At 42.1% G+C, this 23,105-nt stretch overlaps 1 protein-coding gene across 4 annotated transcripts in view; it reads right to left on the bottom strand.

The window, feature by feature from the left end:
- Positions 1-23,105, bottom strand: part of PIK3AP1 (phosphoinositide-3-kinase adaptor protein 1) — a 114,524-nt gene that overhangs the window by 76,519 nt on the left and 14,900 nt on the right. The window contains exon 1 of one of the 4 annotated variants that reach the window (XM_032312037.1): positions 1,273-1,303. The exons of the other annotated variants lie outside the window; for them this stretch is intronic. Coding sequence (XP_032167928.1) covers positions 1,273-1,288 — 16 coding nt within the window. The 5' untranslated portion in view covers positions 1,289-1,303. Of the gene's footprint in view, positions 1-1,272; positions 1,304-23,105 lie in introns of those variants that run through there. 4 annotated transcript variants of the gene reach the window in all.

The raw sequence follows: 23,105 nt of genomic DNA on the forward strand, positions 1-23,105 counted from the left end.
GATCAGAATAAAAAAAAAAAAATCTACCCAAGTGATTCACACTTCTCGGAGGAGAAGGCAGGAGTGTTTGCAAATCTCCTCATTTGCAAATGAGGACATTTGTGAACCAGGGTCATAAAATCAAGTGGAGAAATTGTGGCGCTTTTTTAAAGCACAGTCAACATTCTATTACAACATTATATTTTAAAATAACAAAACTGTTATTTTTATAATACAAACGATGAAAGGTGGACGTCAAAAGGGGTTCCAACAAATAGAAAAATATTTCCCCATAATCCTTGCAGCCCTGTGTCCACCACTCCCGCCATGCCCCTCAGCCCCTGGGCCCCTCCCTCCAGAAGCTCTCAGGGCACCAGACCCTGCTCTTTTTCACTTTTCCTCTCCACACACTGTAGGCCCTCTGTATGTTGTGTTTTGCAAATCCAATAGTCACAATATAGCTTATTTCCCCTTTGGTCAGGGTTCAACAATCTTCCAAACCTGGGGGTGGCAGACACAGGCCCCATGAGGGGCAGAGAAGAATGTTCGCTCATCTGAACTGGGCAAGGAGCACCTGGAAGGTTCTCATGCACAAAACCTCCCCCACCTCCACATGCTACTAATAAAAACTTCATCTGCGTTATCACACTGGGGATAATGCAAATGTCCTGAGGAAAGGTTCAGCTTCAAGGTCACTCACACCTTAGTGAGAATTATTTTTGAATCTTAGATCATGACGTCTGAAACACACTAAGGAATCGTTCAGAGCAAAATTCTACTCAGTAAAAGATTTTTTAAAAATCGTAGTGAACCTGTACTTGAATACTTACAGTGGCAAAGGGGCATTCTTGTCTACTTTACTAATGGGAATTTCAAATTATCTGGGAAAGCTCATCCTTGTCTTCAGCCCAACCCCTGCACAGTTTTAATATAAAGATGGTCGGCTGCAAGTAAAGGAAATCCCAACTCAAAAGCCTTCAGCAGATAAGGACCTTGATCTCTCAGAGCAGGAAGTCTTGCAGTCAGGGCACATTTGAGGGCTGGCTGTCACAAGAGTTCATTGACACCACCAAGGCCCCAGGTTCTTCCCATTTCTCTATCCTATCATCCTGCCACATAAGCCTCATTCTCAAGTTGGAAGCACAACAGGGGCAGTGTCTGCAAGTTCACTCCAGCCACAACAAGGCCCAGAGGAAAAAGAAAGATTCCCCCAAGCATGGAATATAAACTCTTCCCTTCCCTCTGACCGCTCCAACGCTATCACCTGTCACCGGGGGAATGCCATCCATTCACCGGCTCCGCTAATCATCCAGGGCGGAAGGATGTTGGAAATTCCACCATAATGTCCATCCCTCCTGCCTGCCAGCAACTTCCACCTCGAACAAACTTCTCCGTCACCTGGCAACTCAGAACACAGCTACCTCACTTGGTCTTTACTCTGTGAATGCACACATCCGGGTCCTAATCTCCTCTTCTTGTGAAGACAGCAGTCATCTTGGATTAGAGCTCATCCTACTGCCCTTACTTTAACATTAAATACTTCCTAAAAAGACCCTATCTCCAAAGGAATCATATTCTGAGCTACTAGGAGGCAGGATTTCAACAAATGAATTTGTAGGGGGGAGAAATAACTGAACCCCTAATAAATTTGATGTCTGTATTCGCCTCAAGGTTAGAGAAAAACTGGACAGGAAATATAAAACCAGAGGCTCTGAAAATCTACTAGCCACTCCTCTGATGACAATCATTAGAGAAGAACCATTAATTCGGTTACCTTCTCATTCTGGAGAGACGATTCTGACAAGGTTTGAGAGAATGCTGAAGAGAAAGACTGTTCTGGAAACCGGAGCATTTCTAGTTGAACAAAAAGAGGATCTCTACAAGGGTGTTTCCCCAGTCAGAATGGGTGACTTTGGATATGAAGGGGACTGCTGAGTAGAGTCACAGTAGAGCAGGAAAAAGGAAAAAGAGCCAGAAGTTTCTCAAAAGGCAAATTCAGTTATTTCCCAATTTTACTTAGAATCTGCACAGCAGCAACCGCAATCAGTACACTGAAAATTATCCTGAATGCCTATAGCCCAGATCAACTATACCAGTCTTCATTATTTGGGTCTGAAATTAGCCAGGTGGGCAGTGATAACTCGGCATTTTGCCCAGAGACCTGAAGATCCTGTTGTTACAGGTGGGATGAATGGAAAGCAACTGGTATGCTTTGTCAAGTTTATCCTCTTTAAAAAATATACACACATAATTATAGATCATAAATAAATAAATGGAGGGGGATACTCTTAGAGCAACTACACATAGATAGTAAAGAGTTAAGTAGGTAGGCTGAAGAGTAAGACTCAAAGAAACAAATGCTAGTTTGTAATCAGGTTGGTTACTCACAGATCCATGACTGTTCCTTCTTAGATGAAATCGCTTAACTGAAGAGGCAAAAAAGCCTGCTTTCCAGGTAGATTTACAATTCTAATGCCTGAAAGCTTTAGGGTAACATGATGTGATTAACCTTTCCGCTATTTTTCCCCCTTCTTGCTGCTATGTACACATACTCAAACACTGGAAATTGAGGGTAGAAGGTCTACAAAGGTCACTCAGCCCAGCTCTTGTATCTGGTGTTGGAATCACCTTTCCCACAAACAAATACCTACTTACAACCAATGAAACAGGCACATTGGAGCTTAACATTGCAAGAGCTGCCTTCTCTCCCAGGAAGATCTCCTCTAGGAAGAAACTGTCAAGGGAGAAGGGAAGCACCATATTTTGTTCCATGTTCCAGTGTGTCTTGCTTTAGTCACTATTATGAGATTAGTCTGTGACAAAATGATACCTGGGTGGGGAAAGAGCTGTGTAATCCCATCTTTCCCTCCCCCTCCCCTCATTAATGGATGCTTTTTAGCCACTTCACCAACTGACACCAAGCCTCACCTCAGGTCTCCAATCAAAACCTTAGCAGGATTTTACATAAACTGAAATTTACATTCAATCATCACCATAGCAACCATCACACAGCATTAGATACAACTTTTCCCTCTCTAATATAATCTTTTTTTTCCCAAGAGCTGCTTTTCTCTTCAGTTGCAAATCCGAGCTATTCAGAAAATAAACATTAAAAATCTATCTTGAAAAAGTACGTTTAAACAGACTGCAACAAGGTTCTAAGAACAGGCATTTGAAATGGTTTCTAGACACTAAGCACCATATGCTTTCTACCTCAACTGATGGTTGTACATTGAAGTCTCAGGGATGCAGCCCTAAGCTGAGAATTATTAAAATCAAAACAAGGCTTCACTCATGTAACAATCATTCCTTGAAAGATGTCCCAAGATAAGAACCATGAGCTTTGGCAGACTACTTTCCAAAGAGACATGTGTATCATGTATAAATAAAATGTTGTTTGGCTTGACTATTCAATGTGCAATTGGAAAATCTGAGATTTTTAGGATTCACATGTTGACTAGAGGAGATACTCAATTGGGAACGTGGTTCAAGGCCATGTGGGAGAATGCAAAGGTACTGGAGAGTAAGCTAGAGATAATAAGATAATCCCCACCCAAGAGGCCTATTTTTTTTCTTATTCTAGAGTACAGTACCACAAAAGCCCTGAATATTTGTAGATGTCAGAAATATATTTCAGATTTAGAAAAAGGTAAGAAAAGAGACCTTTCTAAAATTTTACTAAGACCAAAAAAAAAAAAAAAAAAAAAAGTTTACTTATGACACTAGCTCCACTAACAAATTAGTGAGTATCCTTCCCATCAGTGCTATCCATCTTACTCTTTTACTACTTAGAGTCCCAGATGGTGGGCAACTCAGATGGACTGGCAGTCGAGACAGTAAAATTAAGTCCTTTTCCATGAGCTAAATAATTTGATCTTATTTCTTTAAAGCCAAACCATAAGTATGATTCTCCAATCATTCATTGACTCATTCATCAAATATTTATTGAGCATGAGATGTCAACATATGCTGAGAACTCCATCTCATAAAGATGAGTGAGACTTTGTCCAGGACCTCAAGATCTTCAGTTTTCTAACTCCATTGTATGGCAGTCACTTTAAGCCAGCATGTCATGGAAATCTTAACACATTTTCTCAAAATGAACATTCAAGTTTGTATCTATATATGGGAGGTGATGCCCATCTCATGACTGCGCCACTCATTTTAATGACCCCAGCCTAGATACCAGAAACTAGGCTGATGGTTAATCGTTGTTTTGGGGTTTTTTGTTTTGTTTTGTTGTTGTTGTTGTTGTTGTTGTTTTAGGTACTAAGACATAGTAGAACTCACCAGAGGACATTCATTTTAAGATTTCTGAAAATTCTGTGTCTTTTCTTGAATCTAAAAATGAGGCAACTTTGATACTTAGGAGATCTGGCTGAATTCTACCCCAAATGATAAAGAAGCCTCCCCCAAATGAACAGTCAGATGAGAGAGGCAAAGAAAGGCAGGTCTTTCTCATGTAATACCAATGACATAGCTAGTTAGGCAACCTGAGCAAGAGAGAAATCGGGATTTAACTTTCTTTCTTTTTTTTAAAGATTTTATTTATTTATTTTAAAGATTTTATTTATTTATTTGACACACAGAGAGAGATCACAAGCAGGCAGAGAAGCAGGCAGAGGCAGAGGGGGAAGCAGGATCCGCGCTGAACAGGGAGCCTGATGCAGGGCTCGTTCCCAGGACCCTGAGATCATGACCTGAGCTGAAGGCAGAGGCTTAACCCACTGAGCCACCCAGGTACCCCAGGAGTTAACTTTCAAATAGATGCTAAAATATTTTATATGCCTAGAAGTAAAAAATATTACATATTAATATAAGATGTGTAGGAAAAGTGCTAGAACAGAAATGGGATGCTGGTTTCATCTCAGATTTCAACTCCAGGGGAATGGGGATGGGTGCCTAGAACCCTGAGTAAGGCCAATGCTGAGCCTGATCCCAGCTCAGTGAGAAAAATTACCTTGATCCTTTAAGAAAGTCTGATCTGGGATCAGGCACTCTGCACAGTATATACGAAGACCATGGGAGGAGGAGTTTAGGCTGTGCTGAGGGAGGAGTGAGGAGATACATGCTACTGACCTACCTGGAAAACTATAAAGAAATAATAATAACTTAAAAATCCCAACGCATTTGGGGCACCTGGGTGGCTCAGTGGGTTAAAGCCTCTGCCTTCAGCTCAGGTCATGTTCCCAGGTTCCTGGGATCGAGCCCCACATCTGCCTCTCTGCTCAAAAGGGAGCCTGCTTCCTCCTCTCTCTCTTTGCCTGCCTCTCCATCTACTTATGATCTCTATCTGTCAAATAAATAAATAAAATTTAAAAAAAATCCCAATGCATTCAAAGACCAATGAACCTGTGTCCTCAATCTTTTGAAAAACTTCAAGGCACAACTGGCATAATTTAAGACAGAATGGGTACCTTCCAGATGCCTGGCCAAGAGCCAACCAGATACACTCCATATTAGAAAAGAATGTGCCGAGGAACACAAAAAAAGGAAAACCTAAATATGATTACAGAAATCAGAGATCAGAGCATTTGAGGTGACACCCTCTGACAGACCCACCACGTTGCCAAGTAACAAGACAAGCCGTGAATAAGGTAAAAATCCTTTGGTGAGAGCTGAGGAACCCAGCCAATACATGCATTGCAACTGACACCGGAGTTCTTGGCTTTTCATTTGTTTTTGCTTTTTTGAAAGATCAGTAGGAAGATCACAACCTCCTCAACACAACCTCCTGGTAATGACGTAGATGTGTGGCTTCTGTGGTCAGAGGAAGCAAAGAATGTCATTTTGAGTATCTTAAGCTGCAGACTTACTGCTTTTGAAAAGTATAAATAAATATATCCACAAAAGCCGCAAATTCAGCTTCTGAGCTATTTACGTCTTGATTTTTTTCAGAGTTTCTTAGATGACCGACATTGAATCTAAAATGATCCCCGTGTGGTTATCGAGTGGTCATTCCATGGTCATCAAACTTGAGATACACAAACCTATCACTGGTGTGAATTAAGCAACAAAAGGATACTCCCAGTCTCCCCCATTCTGTTCAGGTCCCTGCACCAAGGAGAAGCAGAAGCTGCCAGGTTGTGGTTCAGCAAGAAAGGAGATGGCCATCGTCACCTGCACACATTCCCTGAGGCATCTTCCTAAGTTAGACTGACAGCAAATGATAGGCCACACTGATGGGCCCCTTGCCATGGAAATAACTTCATCCCCTCCTGCCCCAATCACAGATGAAATTTTCACACCTGACATGTGTTCTAGGGATGAAAAGTTTTTCAAGCATTCACTGTGCACCAGGCTCTGAGCAAGATACAGGAGACAGCCCACCTGGACACATTTTGTTTTGTAGCTTGCTTTCTAGCTTAGCTTATGAATACAACCATCATCTACTTGGTCTGCCTGTTCCCATCCTCAAGGCCTCACAGTCTTTGGATCATGTTCATCTAAACATAATAATAACTCCAGGGCAAAGGAAAAAGGTCAGCAATAAGAGAATACCTAATATGTTCACCAGGCAAAAGGACAGAAAAGAAACAAAACTAAGCTCTTACAAACTGGCTCTCCAAATTTCGATGTCTGAAGTAGGCCATGTAGAATCACTCAAGACATGTCAACAAAGAGTTAATAAACGTGTGAAATTCATTTCCTCTAGGAAAGAAGGTTAAGAAAAAGCTGTTTAATACATTGGGGTATACAAAGGTTTTTTCCAAAGGACAAAAAGCTTCTGCCATGAACAGCAACCAAAATTTAAGGAATACACCAAAGGAACCGCCAATCAGCTGGGGCAAGATAGTAGAGGGCTTTTAACTGTCATATTAAGGAGTCGGGACTTTATTTTATCATCAAAGTCTCCCCCATTTGGGAACTATTGGAATTTCATCAAGATCAAAAGCTTTTGCACAGCAAAGGAAACAGTTAACAAAACCAAAAGACAACGGACAGAATGGGAGAAGATATTTGTAAACGACATATCAGATAAAGTGTTAGTATCCAAAATCTAGAAAGAGCTTATCAAACTCAACAGCCAAAGAACAAATAATCCAATCAAGAAATGGGCAGAGGACATGAACAGACATTTCTGCAAAGAAGACATCCAGATGGCCAACAGACACATGAAAAAGTGCTCCACATCACTCGGCATCAGGGTAATACAAATCAAAACCACAATGAGATATCACCTCAACCCAGTCAGAATGGTTAAAATTAACAAGTCAGGAAATGACAGATGCTGGCAAGGATGTGGAGAAAGGGGAACCCTCCTACACTGTTGGTGGGAATGCAAGCTGGTGCCACCACTCTGAAAAACAGCATGGAAGTTCCTCAAAAAGTTGAAAATAGAGCAAGCCTACGACCCAGCAATTGCACTACTGGGTATTTACCCTAAAGATACAAATGTAGTGATCCGAAGGGGCACGTGCACCCAACTGTTTATAGCAGCAATGTCCACAATAGCCAAACTATGGAAAGAACCTAGATGTCCATCAACAGATGAATGGATAAAGAAGAGGTGATACACACACACACAGACACACACACACACACTGGACTACTATGCAGCCATCAAAAGAAATGAAATCTTACCATTTGCGATGACGTGGATGGAACTAGAGGCTATTATGCTTAGCAATGGGGGGAAGGTGAGGGGGCTATGCACATTGGGGAGGGTATGTGCTATGGTGAGTGCTGTGAAGTGTGTAAACCTGGCGATTCACAGACCTTACCCCTGGGGCTAATAATACTTTATATGTTAATCTAAAAAAAAAAAGAATCCCCCATTTGGGTTTTTAGGAAAACCACTTTGGCATTTTGGTGGAGAGGCATGAGATGGAAACAAGAAGCCCAATTAATCTATGAACTAAGAAAAGACTATCTGCAAAATAAAATGTACAGAATAATCTACTTTATAAAAAATATTACCATGTGTATATATGTTGTAAATTCACAGAAAAAGATCATTTGATTGAAAAATCAAGCTGGAGAAAAGTATGTATACAATGGTTCTATCTATAATGAAAAAAGGCCCATGTGGGTTTGGTAAGTTTATAAAAAGGTTCTAAAAAAGATATACACCAAGCTGCTATGGCAGTTACCTCTACAGAAGCAAATGAAGATTTGGGGAAGTAGACAGAAATTTTTGCTTTTTCCTCTGTAGACTTCTGATTGTTAGAAACATGCTTTATAACAAACATGTATGATCTTTATCATTTTTAAGAGATTTCTAAAACTTAAAAAATAAATTGGGTAATGGGCATTAAGGGGGGCACACGAGATGGGCTGAGCACCAGGTATTATACGCAACTAATAAATTACTGAACACTACATTTGAAATGAAATATGTACTAGTTGGCTAGTGGAATTTAAATAATTTTAAAAAAAGAAATATTAAAAAAAATTTAAAATAGGGGTGCCTGGGTGGCTCAGTGGGTTAAAGCCTCTGCCTTTGGCTCAAGTCATGATCCCAGGGTTCTGGGATTGAGTCCCGTATCGGGCTCTGTGCTTGGCAGGAAGCCTGCTTCCCTTCCTCTCTCTCTCTGCCTGCCTCTCTGCTTACTTGTGATCTCTGTCTGTCAAGTAAATAAATAATATCTTTAACAAAAGTAACAAAAAAAATGGGGGCACCTGGGTGGCTCAGTGGGTTAAGCCTCTGCCTTTGGCTCGGGTCATGATCCCAGGGTCCTGGGATCGAGCCCCGCATTGAGCTCTCTGCTCGGCAGGGAGCCTGCTTCCTCTCTCGCTCTCTGCCTACTTGTGATCTCTCTCTCTCTGTCAAACAAATAAATAAAATCTTTTTAAAAAATAATTTTTAAAAAATATGACCATAAAATAAAAGATACAGTTTCTGTGACAACAAATGATCAGGACTTAAAAGCAAAGCAGTGGCCATGAGAATAGAAAGTGGGAGAACAAATAGACGCTGACCCAGAGGCGAGGTGAGCCCGGCTGAGGCAGGCTGGGGGACGGGGGCAGATGGAGCCATGTGTTTCCAGTCATCCTCTCAGACACATTTTCTGAGAGTCCCCTGAGGTGCACATTTCCACCCATTTTACAAGTAACGAAGCGGAGCCTCTGAGAGCTCAGAGAGACTAGAACTCCCACCCACCTGGCGCCGATACTGATTTCCCTCTTAACCACCTTTCCTGCATACAAGTCTTCCTCCGATGCAGCAGGAAGGCACTAGGAAGCTAGCTCGGACAACAGAGGCTGGGTCGTGAGGTGACTAGCAGGCTAAATTGTGCGCCCAGTCCTGTTAAACAGTAAGTCCCAGGGGCACCTGTGTGGCTCAGTCAGGAGAGCATCTGACTCTTGATCTCAAGAGTTGGGAGTTCAAGCCCCATATTGGGTGTGGAGCCTACTTAAAAAAAAGGTGGGGGAGAATAAATAGTAAATCCCAGATGCCCAAAGTGACCTTTAACAGATGAATTCCCACTGGCTGGCTTGGCTCAGGAGAATTCTTGGCAATAGGACTTATGTTTTTCTCAGATTCTGTAATGCCTTTCCAGCATCTGTTGGAGCACAAGCCCTCCCCAAATTCACCGTGCACTCAATAACTCTGTATTGATGGGAGGGCAGCAGGATAACCTGAAGCAAATGGTGAAACTCCATTTGAGTCCTTATTTAGATCATGAGTGCTCTGAAAGCATTTTTCCCCCTCAACAATTCAGCATGTAGGCAGTCAATGCATATTTGTGACAACTAATAATTGTGACCCCACTGAGAGAGTAATTTAATCGTCGTAACACTCCTTCAGCTAAAAAGAGACTGTTAAGATCTGTGCTCCAACACTTCAACCAAACAGCCAACCAAGCAAAGAGTACTTACTGAGATCCCTGTGTGCCCACATGGTGCTAGGCACAATGGAGAATCATATGGAATGAGAGTCATGGGATCTACTCCTAAGGAATTTACTGGTGGCAGAAGCAAGCTGAAATTCAAGAAGCGATTAGATAAATGAGCATGACTTCTGGATGTCCTGGCAAATGAGTCCCACAGGAATCCAGAGAAAGGGGAAAACAAGGATACTAGAATCTAAGGAAAAGTGACTTGGGCCATGGGGTAAAGAAGAGAGAAAAAAAAAAGACAGGGCTTCCCCCTGCCCCACACCCCCTTCTAGGAACAAAATGGCACTCTACAGTATCCATAAGAGCACCCACAATTTTCAAGTTATTCACTCCCCAGCACGACGTGGCTGCTGGCCAGGACTATTTCAGACCCTGACCACGTCTCTGTACGTCTGTGTGCCAGGAAGCTATTGCAAATTTAGGAGCAACCCCACCCCACCCCAAAACCCCTTAGCGTTTCCACTCTTTGTTCAAGAGGCAAGAAGGCACCTCTCCGTCTTTGCTCATTCCAGCCAGCCACCATCCCCACCCACAGCAGAGATGAGGCCTTTTATAAACAGACCACCTGAGATCTCTAGGGGGCGTAACTACTCATAGTAAAGGCGGGTTGGTGATAAGAGTCACAGAACGAAGACAAGATGTCGTAGGAAACTAGCGCTTGACTCCATCTCAGTACAACACTTATAAGAGCCTATGGAAGGAAATGTACGGATATTTGATCCGCACATCACGTTGTAATAGGGGTCCCATTTCTCCTTTAAGTAGAATCTATTTACATTTGGCTCTACACAAAACCGACTCTGGGGAAAAGCCTGCCTCAGCAACTAGGGTAGGCCCTCAATGAAGGAATAAGCGAACAAAAAGGAGAAACAAATCTATAATAAATACAGAAAGCAAACTGATGGTGGCCAGAGGGCAGGGGTTGGGGGGGATGGAGAAAATGGGAGAAGGGGAGTGCCTTCCAGTTATGGGAGGAAGAAGTCACAGGGAAGAAGGGCACAGCATTGGGAATAGAGTCAATGGTACCGTAATAATGTTGTATGGTGACAGATGACAGCTACATTTGTGGTGAGCACGGATGACAGACAGACTTGTCCAATTACTAGGCCCTACACCTGAAACTAATGCTACATGGTGTGTCAACTGTGCTTTAATTAAAAACAAACAAACACCTAGGGTCGGTCCTTTAGTGGGGCGGAACCATCTCTCCAAATGTCATTTTGGTCATATTGCTGCCCCAAGAGCAAAAGGCTGAGACAAAAGGCACAAGGCTCTTTATATTGACATTGAAATGCCTTAGCCCGCTGATTCAAGTTGATCTTTATAATCCTTTTCCTCCACTGTCCCTCCCCAACCACTTCTTAGCCCAAATTCAAACACATCCTATGCTTATACCCCTCTGCCTTGTGCATAGAGTTCCCTCATCCTAGGATTTAGTCCCTCCTGTTCTCACGAATTCCTCCTCAGAAACAACAGTCTATTTCAGTGCCATCTCTTCCATAAAGTTGTCAACTAATCACCTGCTGAAAGTGCTTCCTTTCTTTCAAATGTCCCCATGCAGACATCTTTCATTCCTGTGTCCTGAATTCACACTCTAAGCTACTTGCCTCTGGATCTGCCTGCTTTCCACCCTCCAGAATGTCCCTTCTTCTCTATTCCCACTGCCTCTGTTCAGCTCAGGCCCACATCCCTTCTCCCCTGGAAGCTGCCCTCTTTTCCTGCCCAGTCTCTAGCCTCCAGCCCTGCCCACAGAGCTGCCAGACTGAACTTACTAGAAGATGAATTCCAATCATGCCAGACACCAACATTCAGACCATCAATGTCTCCCCATGGTCTTCAAAGCAAAGTTTCAGCTGTTTAGATAAATATGAGCATTTTCAGCATCTGATCTCCCCTCCAGCCCTTCCCCAGAAAGCTCTAGACCAGTGGTTGTCAAACTTTAGTACCCACCAGAATCATTAGCATTCATACATATTCCTAGTCCATTCCACCCAGATATTCTGGCTCATTGGGTCACAGGGAGGGCCAAGGTACATGAATATAAACAAATAATGTGGGGTTCAAATATATGGGGAACACGAGTATTTATAAAAACATGAGGTTCAAAATGTTTGGTTCTGCATCAAAACAAAAAACATATGATTCTGACACAGGTATTCAGAGAACCACACTTTAAGAGCACCTGAAGGAGACACGGTGCACATGGGGCTGGAAACAAATCGTTTTTGAGAAGCCACCAACCTGGAAAAGGCTAGAAGTTGGGGAGCACACCTGAAGTCCCATGGGCCACTGGGAAAATAGCAGTGTCTCTGTGTATCATGAGCAGAAAGAGATGACAAAAGTCTCTCTTATGAGTGAAGGTTAGAGGAGATGATCCCTGGAAAATGGTCAGCACAGCACTTAGCACAACTGGCAGATGCTGGAGGAAAACAGTAAAAAGAAGCATAGTCCAGGGCCCGGTGTGTCACTGACACTGCCTCTGGTCTGGAAGGGACTTCAGGGAATACTTCAGCATCTTTGGCAGATTTTATCCAACTGTAGCCTGAAGGCTTCCAGGGACAGGGCCTCTGGGCACTACCTCCTCGGTCAGCCCACTCCATCCTTACACCCGCCCAGGCGTTAACCTTCTTCCTTCAGTCTAGCAGAATTCTGCTTGTCAGTCACTGCCATCCATGAATCCTTATCTGCCTCTGGAACATCACCAAACACCTTCCTCCTTTCCACAGAACTGTCTTTCAGACATTTGAAGGTCGCCATCTTGGCCTGGCGTTTTCTTCTTGGAGGGAGACGATAAACTGCAGTGGCTAGAACTCTAAGTTCAGTGCTAGAGGCCTGGGCTTTTGTCCCTAACTGGCTGGGTATCCCTGGGCAAGTCATTTGACAGTGCTGAGCCTCAGTCTCACTGTCGCCCCCAATATTGTCATTCTGGGACGACACATCCCTGCTTACTCCTACCCCTCAGGCACAAGCATGATCCCAGCTGCCTCAGAGCAGTTTTTTAAATGCTGCTCTGCAAGAATACAACAGTGGGGACGCCTGGGTGGCTCAGTTGGTTGGATGACTGCCTTCAGCTGAGGTCATGATCCTGGAGTCCTGGGATAGAGTCCCACATCGGGCTCCCAGCTCCATGGGGAGTCTGCTTCTTTCTCTGACCTTCTCCTCGCTCATGCTCTCTATCACTGTCTCTCTCTTCAAATAAATAAATAAAATCTTAAAAAAAAAAAAAAAAAGAATACGACAGTGGTCTGAATGGAAGCTGCCAGCCAAGCTTTTAGAAACTCCACCATCCAGACTATCAGTATGGACCATTCACAGTCCTCCAATCCCCTGGCCACAGTTAACTGGCCTAGAGTTAAGCACCCAGCCCAAATTCAACAAATTAGACGCTACTGTGGGGATTTTTAAATTTTGGACCAGAGAGAATAAGGAGCAGTTCCTCTTCAGAGTTGGGACTGGAAAGAGTAAGGTAGGACAGCTCCTAGGGGGTAGAATTCTCCTTGGAGAGGACTCAGAAAATAATGTCCTAGGGGCCCACCTAGGAGGTGAACCCGCTTAAGATCCTCTTTCTCCCTCTGCCCCTCCCCCCACCCCTGTGCACGCACCCATGCTCTCGCTCACGTGCGTTCTCTCTAAGAGAAAAAAAGAAAGAGAAAATGACACCAATATGCAGAGAGACACAGGAAGGAGAGGTGAAGAGGTAATGCAGAGTTCAAGTCCTTAGTTCTAGGTTATTTCTGAGGACCAACTGCACTCCTGACCTTCCTCTTTGTTAATTTCCCTTTTGTCCAACTTGGGGTTCTCTCCTTACAAATAAGTCTAGAGTAATACCCACACCTTTCTGAGTCGGCCTTAAACGGAGAGAGCTCTGGCTTATCTGTTCCCTCTGTATACCAGCCCCCCCCCCAACCTAACTCTCCACACACCCACCTTCTGCCAACAGCTACTCCAGATGGGTAACACAGAGTCTGTGTATAATACAAGAAGGGCTGCCGCTTCGTCCAGTCTGACCACTATCCAGAAGGGCAGTTCAAGACTGCATCTTAAAGCAGTCGTGACACCTTGCAGATTCACAAGGAGCATATGGCCACCTCAAACCCCCAGCTCTTTTTCCTGGAAACCAGTAAGCCAGGACTTTCTCTCTCTGCCATGCTACAATGGAATAATCCAGTTTGTTTTCTAGTAGGGGTGGAAATGCGGGGAGAGATGAGGTTTGGGACCTAATTGCAAATAAACTGTTAGACATCATGCATTGGCTTGGGGCCAGTGTTCACACCAACCAAGCAAAGGTTCCCAACTAGTCTAGCAATAGAATGGGTTACAAATGTGCCAGAATATTCATTCCCTCAGTTATCTGCTTGGTGGAACAAAGCTTGTTAGAGGCTTCTGACAGCCTTATCATCTTCCCAGTATTCCTATCTCGTCTCCATAGCTATGGTAACATAGAAAATTCAATTTTTCATAACATAAAAGTATTTACTAACAAAATGATCGTTTACAAAATTGGTCTCCACTTAAACATCTCTGCTTGCTTAATCATGGTATATATTCTCATCCATTAAGTCATGTTTTTATTGCTTGTTCTCATTCAGATTTAGGATTTCTCTACTACAAACCATGAATGCAATGTGATTTGCTTGTATCAGGTTATTCAAGATTTTGCAAAAGATGCAGAAATTTATGAGGTTGATGAAAGTAATGTTGGAAAACTGAATCACATGTAAAGCCACTGCCCATGGGTAAGGGTACCAACTGACAGGAAAAGTCCACAGGAATGCTGCCTAATAATCAAAAGTGAATTATAAGAATACATAATGACTGAGAGGAAACTTTTAAAATGGTAAAAGTCAATCATATTTCAATACAACTGTTTTTATTTTTTTTAAAGGTTCTATTTATTTATTTGACAGAGAGAGATCACAAGTAGGCAGAGAGGAGGAAGCAGGCTTCCTGCTGAGTAGAGAGCCCGATGTGGGGCTCGATCCCAGGACCCTAGGATCATGACCTGAGCCAAAGGCAGAGGCTTTAACCCACTGAGCCACCCAGGCACCCCAATACAACCGTTTTTAAAAAGTCAAATATGAACTAAGGAAGGTTATCTTGTGCTAGCATCAAACTGTCAGAAAATTATATTTGATCCCTCTTAGATAAAACCCAGCAACAGCTGGTTCAGTCCTTATGTGGCTTAATAATTAGCATATAGCTGAACTTACAATCAAAACTGTGTCATATGATCAAATTAACTTACTTTCTTAATGTTTAGTTTTGCTTTCCAAAATAAAGCCCAATTTTAAAATTTTTATTTATTTACTTTTTTTCTTCTTTTTTGTATTTACTACAAAATTTTGACCTTTGCTTAAGAATTTCCACTTTGGAAACAGTTAACAAAACCAAAAACAACTGACAGAATGAGAGAAGATATTTGTAAACGACATATCAGATAAAGGGTTAGTATCCAAAATCTATAAAGAACTTATCAAATTCAACAGCCAAAGAACAAATAATCCAATCAAGAAATGGGCAGAGGACATGAACAGACATTTCTGCAAAGAAGACATCCAGATGGCCAAAAGACACATGAAAAAGTGCTCCACATCACTCAGCCTCAGGGAAATACACATCAAAACCACAATGAGATACCAACTCACACCAGTCAGAATGGCTAAAATTAACAAGTCAAGAAATGACAGATGCTGGCGAGGATGCAGAGAAAGGGGAACCCTCCTACACTTTTGGTGGGGAATGCAAGCTGGTACAACCACTCTGGAAAACAGCATGGAGGTTCCTCAAAAAATTGAAATTTACCCTACCCAAAGTAGGGTAAATACTATTGGGTATTTACCCTAAAGATACAAATGTAGTGATCAAAGGGGCACGTGCACCCAAATGTTTATAGCAGCAATGTCCACAATAGCCAAACTATGGAAAGAACCTAGATGTCCATCAACAGATGAATGGATAAAGAATAGGTGGTGTATATATATACACAATGGAATACTATGCAGCCATCAAAAGAAATGAAATCTTGCCATTTGCTATGATGTGGATGGAACTAGAGGGTATTATGCTTAGCAAAATAAGTCAGTCAGAGAAAGACAACTATCATATGATCTCCCTGATATGAGAAAATGGAGATGCAATGTGGAGGGTTTGGGGGGTAGGAAAAGAATAAATGAAACAAGATGGGATCGGGAGGGAGATAAATCGTAAGAGACTCTTAATCTCACAAAACAAACTGAGGGTTGCGGGGGGAGAGGGGGGTAGGGGGAGGGTGGTTGGGTTATGGACATTGGGAGGGTATATGCTGTGGTGAGTGCTGTGAAGTGTGAAAACCTGGTGATTCACACACCCGTACCCCTGGGGCTAATAATACATTATATGTTTATTTAAAAAATTATAAAAAAAAAAAAGAATATCCACTTTGGGGGCACCTGGGTGGCTCGGTGGGTTAAAGCCTCTGCCTTCAGCTCAGGTTATGATCTCAGGGTCCTGGGATCGAGCCCCGTATTGGGCTCTCTGCTCAGCAGGGAGCCTGCTTCCCCTTCTCTCTTTCTCTGCCTGCCTCTCTGCCTACTTGTGATCTCTGTCCATCAAATAAATAAATAAAATCTTAAAAAAAGAATATCCATTTTGACCTTTTCCCAACATCACCTGTCTTCGGATTATGAACTAAACTCGTGTCACTGCCATCACTGCAACTTCCCTCGATGGCTCCTTGCCCCTTCCCACCATGGAAACAGAAAAGTCTCACCCCTCTGCCTCCCACGGGACAGAAACTTCAAAACTCGGAAGGCAGTTTCCATGGCTCCAGTGAAACTTCTTTTCTCCACAAACTTATTTCCTTTAATGGTTTATCATGCGACAGAATGTGAAATTCTCTCCTTCACTCCGTTCAGTCATTTCACAGTTTCCTGAGGGTCTGATACATGAGCAGCACTGCCAGGCACTGGGTATCCCCACTCTCCTGAGGGGGGACGATAATGGATGAATGGACAGATGAATATCTGTACGTGCCTCCCATGAAAACAGTAAACACGCCTCCAGGGAAGCTGACTAACCCAGGATAGATGAATAGCCTCTTCTCTGACCCTAGTCCTTCTGTTCGTAAACCTTCTTGTGGCATTTACTGTTTTTGGAAGGTGGCGTTGCTCTGTCGACCACATTTAGCTCGCCTCCAACTAAAACCACTACATCTTCTTACAAATGTTACTCTTAAAATATTTATTCCTTCACTCTGTTTTGCACAACTGTTCAATTATTTTCTTGAACCCTGTGCTGAATTTTATATTGATCCTTACTAATTTCCAACTTATCTTTAGCCCACCCTTCCAACCAACACACATTAAATGAAGTAGAACCCCTAACATCACTGCTGTCTTCAAACTTAAGGAAAGAAACAAAGCGCTCATTTTAAAACGGAGTGCTTGAATAAAGCTACTGTAGAATTTTAGACAGTCTAACCATTACTCTGAGAAAAATGACTAACCTGCCTGAAAGCCATGGTTAACTGAGCTCTGTGTTATCATTAGGCAACCATACGCATAGCTTTTTTTTTTTTATTTTTTAGAGTCAGGAAAAGAGAGAGGAGTGGGTAGGAGCTGACGGAGAGGGAGAGGGAATCTTAAGCACGTCCCACACCCAGTGCAGAGCCCGATGCAAGGCTCAGTCTCAGAACCCTGAGATCATGATCTGAGATGAAATAAAAAAGCTTAACTGACTGAGCCACCCAAGTGTCCTACCAACTGCATAACTTCTGCCATCATTGGAAGACACAGCCTTCCTTCTCTTTTCCAAGGTGGACACTCAGGAAACTCATTCTTTGCTCAGGAAACTCATTCTTTCCATAATGGATGCATTGAGGAACTATCAAAGAAGCAGTCAAGATATCTCAGGTCCCCTTTTTATTCAAAAGGAGCTCTCAGACTTCTGCCTCACGATGCTGGACATACCTGGCATTAGGTAATTAATGGGACAAACAGTGGTTTAATGGCCCTCTCCTAAACACAGACTCTTTGCAAGGGCAGGAATCATCACATCTTCTCAGGACCTTGCAGAGTGCAACTCCCATGACAACCACTCCATAAACTCAATAAATATTTTTAAATATAAACATAAATTAAGTCTCATTTCTGCCACTAACTGTGTAACATTAGTAAGTCCTCGAATTCCTCTGGGTCCCTCTTCATTCATTTTAAAGTAAAGGGAATAGGCCAGATCATCCCAAAGTTTCCTTTTTCTAATATTAATATTCTATATTTTGATCCTGTGAACTCAGAGGCTCTCTGTCCCTATTCTCCCATCAGAGACTCTTATTTCCAGAGTATGGACAAGTTATAACCACATGAACACCCTAGCCCATAAAAGGGCCTGGGGTGAAATGATGCTAAATGAAGGGTTTCTACAAACCCTGGGACTCTGATTTCCAAGTGAATACAAAACAAAAATAAACATTCAGGCAGCCAAATGAGTGCACAATTCTTTCAGTATTAACATTTTTCCTGAAAAGCTTCTAACACAGGAACACTTCACAATTACAGCCGGAGACCTCTGGTGACACAGAGAAATGCTTTGAGAAATGATATTCACAAAGTTCTAGAAAATGAAAGGGGGAATCTGTTCCATAACAAGTAACAGGTTGACTTCATCAGGAATGCTAAATCTGTATCCTGCACAAGAAATGTTTCCCCACATTTTACATGCTCAAAAAAAAGGGGGGGGGTCAGCAGCTAGCATGAATATTCTTCTGTCTGCTAGCTTTGATGGGTGTCTGCCTTTCTGCAAGCTTTAACTACAATTATGGCCTCAGACATTAGCTGTAAAAGGAAACTTATTTAGTCCACTTTTAAAATTAGAGCACTTTCATTTCATCATCAGCCTCCCCTCTACTTCCTGTGTTATCAGATGTTCGAGAGAGAGCCAGCAGGCTGTTTGTGAAACTGGCAACTTGGCAGACAAAATATGTATGTTCAACCAGAATTCTTTTAAATAAGAAGCTGCTATGAGTCTAGCCTTGTAAGAGCGATAGGGAAGATACACATACGCAGAAGGCATAAACCCAGAAGAAAAAGTACCAAGGAATTTCCAAAATGACTAAGCCAAATCTAGAGGTCTCTTTTGAACTCTTCAGATATCTTCACTTTAATGATCTCCTTTAAAGAGGACACATCCAATTTAATCTCTGCTACAGAGGGACACACCCATACCCCCTCACGGAGCAAATGATTCTGATTGTTAGTTTCTATAACAGCGTACTGATTCTTTTGGAGAACAGGATGTCATACATGGTCTGTTTTTACGTATGGACCCAATAAAAAAGATGTACTCTATCACCCTGTCTTGCTTTGAATCAGCTTCAAGTTTCTCTGTAGCTACATCCCTACTACATGACGCAAGACAAACCTGCTCTAGGGAAATGGTTGATGATCCAAATGACACCAGCAGCACACGCATCTAAGGAGGATACTCATGAGAGGGATAGCTTCCTCTCTAACAGAAGCATTCAAAAGTAAGTAAGATGGGGCACCTGGGTGGTTCAATGGGTTAAAGCCTCTGCCTTTGGCTCAGGTCATGATCTCAGGGTCCTGGGATCGAGCCTCGAGTCGGGCTCTCTGCTCAGCCAGGAACCTGCTTCCCCATCTCTCTCTGTCTGCCTCTCTGTCTACCTGTGATCTCTATCTGTCAAGTAAGTAAACAAAATCTTTAAAAAAAAAAAAAAAAGTAAGTAAGTTTCCCTACCAAGAGTAAGGAAAATAGACAATCATCCATGAAAGCACCCATGCATGCAGACATCCATCCAACCCCCATGAACTGAGTGATAGGGAATTGATATTCTATTTGTCATGCTTAAGATATCAGCAGTGTTTTCTTTAAAAACATAAACACAGTGAAACTAAAATAGCTTCCAAGTGCTTTTTCCCCACAGAAAAGGCAATTTTATCAATTAGATTTTGCTCATTTCTTGGGTGTCTTGGAAAACCAATCAACCACTGTTTGCCTAAACTATAGCAAAATAGCTAAAACAGGAAGTCTTCCTCTCAAAAGTCCATATGACAAGCCTCCTGTGGTTCCAGTAATTTCTCCAACAGGCAGATAGAGTCATGTATAGCATAAATCATCCTATTTCCTTGGTCATCTCGGACACACTCTCAGTCATGTGAATGGCAGTGGAAACTAAATTGAAAAGCTGTCAAAACATCCTGTAATAATCGGGAAATTAACAGACCTATTTTGTCATGCATATTTCCCTCCATTTCCCCCCACCCCATTATTTTCCTATAGAGCCACATTCATAAATCCACACATGGACCATAATAAGCAGTATGTGTAAAATATTAAATACATGCATTTTTTCATTCCCACAGCATCATGTTATATTCTCCTAAGACTCAACTTGGAGTAACGTCCATAAAACTGAAAGCTATTATGATGTCATTTAAGGTTCTGTCTAAAATACTATTGTGAAGGACAACTTGTTGGCTGAAATAAAACACTATACCTTGATGGAATTTTGAAAACTGTCAGATTAAGACTCAGCAATGCAAAGTAAGCCTGTTCAACCACACACAGTGGAAACACATGGATTTCATTGGCTGTAAAAGTCTCAGATGTTAACCTGCAGTCGCCCCAGCTTTTTATTATTTTATTTTTAATTTTTTCCAAGTCAGGTTTATTAAGGTATAATTTACACACAGTAAAATTCATACTTTTGGTATACACAGTTCTGTGAGTTTTAACAAAGGTACATAGTCATGGCACTACCACTGCAATCAAGGTATAGAGCATTTCTATCACCCTGAGAGTTCTCTCTTTTCTTTTTTATTAACATACAATGTATTATTTGTTTCAAGGTACAGGTCTGTGATTCATCATTCTTACACAATTCACAGCACTGACCATAGCACTTACCTCCCAGCTTTTTGAAAAGGATAAGAACGGATATAGGGTGACTCGTCCAAGTGACGTGCCCAAGGAGGCAAAAGCAGTTAGTGTCAGAGTCCGTGAAATATACACCCATGTTTTCTTACTTCTTGTCATAAAGACAATATGTAGCACCCTAAGAGGCCATCAATCCAGATTTGATTTGACAAGTGTAAAAATATGACTTAATGATAAGCAGCAGGCTTTAGCCCATATGGAGTGAGTGAAGGTACAGATATCACAACAGTAAACAAACCAATGCCCTATCTCTCCCCCTGACCCAGAAGATCAGTCCCATGACTCTGAGAAAAAGGCCAAGGAGTTCATATAAACGAATTTAACCTGAATTCAACCTACTTGGATTAGCTGGGTACAAACCCAACTCCTTCCTCTGGATCCTGGAATTCCCCACAACTCCATCATTTCTCTCTTTTAAAATTCCTAACTGAAAGTAAAACATGAACATAGTAGATAAAGGGAAACGGCAGAGAAACGTCTAAGACAAAAAGCCTTCCATCCACCCAAAAGCAACTACTACCAAAAATTTCTTGGGGCCCCTGGGTGGCTCAGCGGGTTAAGCCTCTGCCTTCGGTTCAGGTCATGATCTCAGGGTCTTGGGATCAAGCCCCACTTCAGACTCTCTGCTCAGGAGGGAGCCTGCTTCCTCCTTTCTCTCTGCCTGCCTCTCTGCCTACGTGTGACCTCTCTGTCAAATAAATAAATAAAAGGTCTTTAAAAAAAAAAATTTCTTGGGGCACCTGGGTGGCTCAGTGGGTTAAGCTTCTGCCTTTGGCTCAGATCGTGGTCTTGGGGTCCTGGGTTCGAGCCCCGCATCGGGCTCTCTGCTCAGCAGGGAGCCTGTTTCCCCCACTCTCTGCCTGCTTGTGATCTCTCTCTATCAAATAAATAAATAAATAAAATCTTCTTTAAAAAAAATTCTTGTGTATCCTTCCAAGAAAAAAAGCTCTCTATGCATATATTGGTATAAATGTAACTTTTTAAAATTATATATCTACAAACACCCTGGTTCGACTGTCTTCACTTAGGTAGCCAGGAACTCAGTCTCACTGGTCCGGATGATAACCTGGTCATTTCAAGGACAGAAATCTCTTGTTAATCAAAGCTAATACTGTCTCAACTGACACTGAACTTCTAGAGCCTGGGAATACAGCTAAACAGCTAACAAAATATAGAAAGGGAAGAAAGGAAATAAAAAGATAAAGAGGTATTATATATAGGCCAGCACCTGGCAGACAGATGTTCATTCAAAACTTTCTAAATGACTTATTGACCAAATACATGAATGAATGGAAAAACCAGGATAGGCATATTGTTAACACACATGACATTTAACATATTAAATTTTAACTGATAGGGTTCCAATTCTCCAAAAAGTAAGCACCGTTCTTGATCTACACTGTCCAGTATGGTAGCCACTGGCCACAGCTGGCTGTTGAACATTTGCAGTGTATTCTCGAAGTGTAAACTACGTACTAGATTTCAAAGACTTGGTATTAAAAAAGAAAAAAAAAAGATGTAAAATATCTCATTGATACTATTCATATTGATTATATGTTGAAATGACAATATTTTAGATATATTGGCTTAAGTAAGCCATATTAGGGGCACCTGGGTGGCTCAGTGGGTTAAGCCCCTGCCTTCGGCTCAGGTCATGGTCTCAGGATCCTGGGATTGAGCGCCACATCAGGCTCTCTGCTCGGTTGGGAGCTTGTTTCCCTCTCTCTGCCTGCCTCTCTGCCTATTTGTGATCTCTCTCTCTGTCAAATAAATAAATAAAATCTTTTAAAAAAAGAAAAAGAAAAAAAGTAAGCCATATTATTAAAATTTCTTTTTACTTTTTTCTTTTTCTGCAGCTACAAGAAAACCTTAAATTCCACATGTGGCTCACATTGTACCTTTTTTGGACAGCACTGCTCTAGAACGTAGCCCCCATTACAGCAGTGACTACATCTGTCTTTTCCCTGCTCTATCCCAGCACAGGACGTTGGAAATGGTAGATGCCCAGGGAATATATATCAGATGAAAAGCTGGTTGTGGTATATAGATAAGACCATGAGTAGGCCTTGGACTGGATAGCAGGAGGTCCTTGTCCTGACATTTTATGGACAAGCAGCTGCATGACTTTGGATAAGTCACTGTACCTGCCTAGGGCTTGTTTTCCTCATCTTTAAAATGGGCATAAAATAAGATCTTCCTTACAGGGAAACTGCATGGACCAAATGAAAGAATGTCTATAGAAAAGGGTAAAACCTGTGTCAGGTTCCTCCTGAGTTCTAGTATTTTTTACCACCAACAGTCCCAGAAGAAGCAAGATCAAAAACATACCGAAATAACAGGGTAAGAAAGTAA

The sequence above is a fragment of the Mustela erminea genome, chromosome 14 (genome assembly GCF_009829155.1).
Source record: "Mustela erminea isolate mMusErm1 chromosome 14, mMusErm1.Pri, whole genome shotgun sequence".
Lineage (NCBI taxonomy): Eukaryota > Metazoa > Chordata > Mammalia > Carnivora > Mustelidae > Mustela > Mustela erminea.